Here is a 5,005-nt window from a genome sequence, read left to right as displayed (position 1 = left end):
ATGAGTCTTCATTCAATACAATTATAGCATGGATAATAAACTATTATCTTGATACAGGAATTATAATAATAACTATACATTTATTATTGCCTCTAGGGCATAATTCCAACAATAAATAGGTTCGGGAGTGCAATGGACAAACCGTTGACGATCTGCGGTCAAACGGGGTTGATCCGGATCCAACGATCACGACCGCCAGGTTCGGGTTTCGGGAGGTTTTCGGACTGGGTTGCTCGCACGACCGGTGCACTGTGTAGAGGGGCTAGGCGGGGATGAGAGGGAAAATGGGCGACGCGGCAATGCATTTTAAGACACCGACTAACGTCCGACGGTAGGCCGAATACGGTGCCGCTACGGTCGACCGTTCGGGTACGAGACGGACTCCGATCGCGACGAAATTCGACAGGCGGTCTAGCTATATCTAATTACGACCGCATGCCAAGTTTCACCCCGATCAGAGAGAGTTTTAAACACACTCTAAATACAGGGTTACGACGTTGCCGCGGGCGCGTGCGAGTGCGGTCGGGCTCAGAATGGACAAGGACGATTACCGGCAACTAACAACGGATGCAAGTTTTGAAAACTGGCGGCAACGGAGATGCCGATGCAATGCAGATGATGCGAATGATGCGATGATGATGCGACAGAATAAAATAGACACCCGAGGAAAACGGAATAAAGGGGGAATCTTCTGGAACGCCGGCATCGGGCTGTCACATCATCCCTGGTAAAAAATCTCCAGGAAAAGACATGGATGTTTACATGTAGCTGACCATAGATTATCTTTTGGAGCTTTGGAATGATGGAGTCTGGACTTATGATGCCTCTCGATCTAAGAAGTTTCTCTTACGTGTTGCACTACTATGGAGAATAAGTGATTGGCCTGGGCATGGATCTTTGTCCGGGGAAAATTTAGCAGTGTGCTCCCATTGTCTATCAGAAACATGCTCTATTTGGTTAAAGAATGGACACAATAAATGCTATATGGGACATCGCCGATTCTTGGAACCTGATCACGAGTTTCGATTTGATGCTGAGTCATTTGATGGTTTTGAGGAACATCGAGAGCCCCCCTGTTACCCTTTCAGCGTATGACATTTCAATATTGACAAAGGACATGAAAACTACATATGGGAAACTGCAGCAGAAGAGCAACAAGAAGCGACGTCGTAATCAGGTAGATGATAATGGCATGAATGTGCAGGAAGACACTTCAATATTCAGAAAGAGAAGTTGCTTCTTTCAGCTGCCATACTGGGAAACACTTCTAGTGCGTCATAATCTGGATCCTATGCACATAGAAAAGAATGTGTTTGAGAATATTGTCCATACCCTTCTGAATGTTAGCAAAAGATCAAAGGATAATTTAAAAGCACGTCTTGACCTAGAACAATTGAACATACGCACGGATCAACATCCAGATTTAACTGGGAGTAAACCATACCTACCTCCAGCATTATACTACTTGGATTCCCACAAAACAAAGATGTTTTTGCCAAGTTCTTAAGGATGCAAGCTTTCCTGATGGCTATGCATCTAACTGGCACAACAAAGTTGATATGAAGAAAAGGAGATTGAATGGACTAAAGAGCCATGACTGTCATATTATAATGCGTGATTTGTTGCCCTTAGCCGTGAGGAAAACTTTGCCTGAAGTTGTTTGTGTTCCATTGATGCGTCTGTGCAACTACTTCAAGCAATTATACTCTAAGGTTGTCAATGTGAGTGAGATACAAAAGTTGGAGGATGAGATTCCTGAAATCATGTGCCAGTTGGAAAAAGTGTTTCCTCCTGCCTTTTTTGACATCATGGAGCACTTGACCATTCATCTTGCAACTGAAGTAAGGATTGCTGGACCGGTTCATATTGCTGATTGGCTTGCTCTTGTCTGTGTCTGTCTATGATTGATTGCATCAAGCTGGAACACTTCTTCATATTGTTGTCACAACAGTAGGCAGTGTACATTTCTGTTTGTGATTGGTACTTTGATATTGTTTCAGAATTTGTGAAGATATTCTGATGGTCATGCTTTACATTATTCGCGTGCACGATGATACTTCTAGATGATGCAAGCCTCTCAATCTTGTTTTACTGTTGTATGTGTGTTTGGACAGATCCAGATGCAAATTTTTGAGCTTGCTGTAATAGTGTTTTATCATATTTTTATTATGCCATAGAAACATTTTAGAGGCAATACAGAAGATGCCACATAATGGTTTAGAGGCATTATTTAGAAATGCCACAAAAATGTTTTGAAGGCAGTATGAGAGATGCCATGCGTAATTTGTAGAGGCAGTATGAGAAATGCTACAAATAGTCTTTGGAGGCATTCTGAAAAAATGCCTTTAATTGAACTTGTTGGCGTCCTAAAAAAGTGCCTGTGTGTTGATATTTTGAGGCATTCTAAAAAAATGCCTCAAATTGAGCTTGCTGGCGTTTTAAACATGCCTCTGTGTTGATCTTTGAAGGCATTCTAGAAAAATGCCTTAAAAGACCTTTTCCTTCGTGACCATCTCTAGCATATTTTGGAAATGCCTTCTTTTCTCTAAGCTGGCAATATATGGGCTTTCTGAGGCATTTTAAAATGCCTGCTATTAACGTAGGTATTGTAGTGTGTATGGCTGATGTCAGCCCGGATTTAAAAGTAGTCGAACCCTATTACTACCTCCATCACAGTTTAGAAAACACGATTAAATTTACGTTTATTTTCATAATAGACAAGGTTTAAGACGCATTGCATTTACTTCTATCAACTAGTTAGTACTAAGTTGTACTACTTCTATATGTATGCGTAGTGTGAATGATATCTTTCAAACCGTCTCACAACCAATCAATAACGTTTCATTTACTATTTATTTATGGAGAGCATGTCTTTACATTTTTTAATTGATTTGGTAGGATTTTGTTCTGAAGATTTGTCCCTTTATAAAGAAAAGATATGAAGATGGGATTTCCAAACTCAATGAAAGTATCAAGTACATTTGTTTTGTCGATTTGGTATATTCTATGTATAGTCACCAAATCACTATTCTATTCGTTGAACTAATCCAATTTGCTATTATATTTGTTTGATGTAGCAAAAAAAGGAATAAATATACCATCATTCAGGCGGATTGTATCATAAGGATTTCCCCTTGCGCGTGCCTTACATATAGATGAAAGAGTCACATGTACGGCACCAACACAACAACGCCTATAGCTAGGCGCAAACTGAACACTGCAATGGCGAGCACAGCAAGATCAGTAGGTATTATTCTTATTGTGCTCATTGCCATGTCCTTTGATATCCCTGCCACCGATGCCGGCGCCACCTTCCTCGCCAAGACATGCAAGAAGACCACGAACCCCTCGTTGTGCCTGGCAGTGTTGCGCGTCGACCCAAAGAGCGCCTCCACCACCACTGTGCATGACCTTGCCAGCATCGCGCTGCAGATCGCAAGTGACACTGCTGACCACAACGCCGAGGTCATCCACAACCTAGCCAAGGACGTCCAAGGCACCCCTGAGGGAGGTGCCTTCACCATCTGCCTCGGGGCCTATGTTGATGCCACCAACGACCTCGAGATCGACGCCCGCCCCGGTTTCGATGGCGGGAACTATGTCGACGCGAGGAATCTCGTGTTGGGTGCCAAGGCTGTCGGTGATAGATGCGAGAGTGCGTTCAAGGGGATCAAGAAGAAGTCTCCGGTGACAAACATAGATCTCCAGATGACGGAGCGTTGTGGCGTCGCGGGTGAACTCATTGGCCTTCTTATACACAAGTGATCTGTCCTAAATCAATGTCGGCTCGTGTGTGCAATCTCCCGACAATAATTAATTAGCCGGTCATCTAGCAACACATTTTGGTCGTGGATGCAACTGTGAATTACCGAGCTTAAGAACACACGATAAACCAACCTTACCAGCTAGTCAACTTGGGTTCTGTAGTGCAGAAAGAGACCAAGCACGATAGCTCCTATTTCAAGCAGATCGATGTACCGATTTTTTTATTTCAAGCAGATCTATTACAAGCACGATAGCTCCTATTTCAAGCACGATAGCACGCACTAGTGAGGACACGGCCTATAGCCCCGGTCCGTAACGGGCTTTAGTCCCGGTTCACCAACCGGGACTAAAGGGGCGGGATTAAAGGCCTAACCTTTAGTCCCGGTCCTGTTTCAAGCCGGGACTAAAGGTGCTCCACGTGGGCGCCTCGGAACGTCCTTAGGGGCAGGCCCTTTAGTCCCGGTTCTTTACACGGACCGGGACTAAAGAGGGGCAGACCCTTTGTCCCGGTTCTTTACACGGACCGGGACTAAAGAGTTTCAGATTTTGTTTATTTTTGAGTTTTAGGGTTTAGGGTTTAGGTGTTCGGGAGATTAACGTGATGCCTCGTTTGGTGTTCGGGAATTAGTTTTCATATAATTCTAAATAGAAATAATTATGCATATATATATATAAGATTAACTTATCTTACAAGCGAGCATATATATACAATTATATGGAGATCTGAATTATTGGGACTAGAGCCCGTCTATTCGATTACATGGACGAACATCAGTAATGGCCCCTAGCTACACTAAATCGTCATTTGTCATCTATAGCTTCCGTCCTCAGAAAGGTCGCAAGCTCCTCTGCAACAGCAATCGCGCGTTGCTCTGGTAGGACCTTCTCCTTCATGGCCGTGTACTATATAAGAAGAGGAGATGAATATGAATATCAATCATGATAACAAAGAATGACGGGTAAAAATAGAGGTGTGAATGTTCATTGCTTACGTCGAATCTGTGATCCTTGTGCTCAGAGGTAAACGTGCGAATGGTCTCGCAAACATAGTATCCGCATAGATGCGTCCCCCGTGGCTGCTGGTCGCACTTTACGAGAATAGAATATATATAATCAAAATAATAATCTAGCATTATAAATGTATTGAAAATAGAAGTATATCATACTACTACATACGTGAGTCGCTCTAAAGGTCAGCTTCTCAGGCTCGATACCGGGAGTCACGCACTTGAACCGCTTC

General features: G+C 43.2%; 1 protein-coding gene across 1 annotated transcript; it reads left to right on the top strand.

Moving 5' to 3' along the window:
- Positions 1 to 3,193: 3,193 nt before the first annotated feature.
- Positions 3,194 to 3,899, top strand: LOC123404989 (pectinesterase inhibitor-like). Its single transcript, XM_045098873.1, has one exon. The coding sequence runs from the start codon at positions 3,223 to 3,225 to the stop codon at positions 3,763 to 3,765; it is 543 nt and encodes a 180-aa protein (XP_044954808.1). The 5' UTR covers positions 3,194 to 3,222; the 3' UTR covers positions 3,766 to 3,899.
- Positions 3,900 to 5,005: the final 1,106 nt, after the last annotated feature.

The sequence above is a fragment of the Hordeum vulgare genome, chromosome 1H (assembly GCF_904849725.1).
Source record: "Hordeum vulgare subsp. vulgare chromosome 1H, MorexV3_pseudomolecules_assembly, whole genome shotgun sequence".
Lineage (NCBI taxonomy): Eukaryota > Viridiplantae > Streptophyta > Magnoliopsida > Poales > Poaceae > Hordeum > Hordeum vulgare.
Note: the sequence above shows the minus strand (reverse complement) of the source record. Positions and strands in the feature narration are given on the sequence as shown.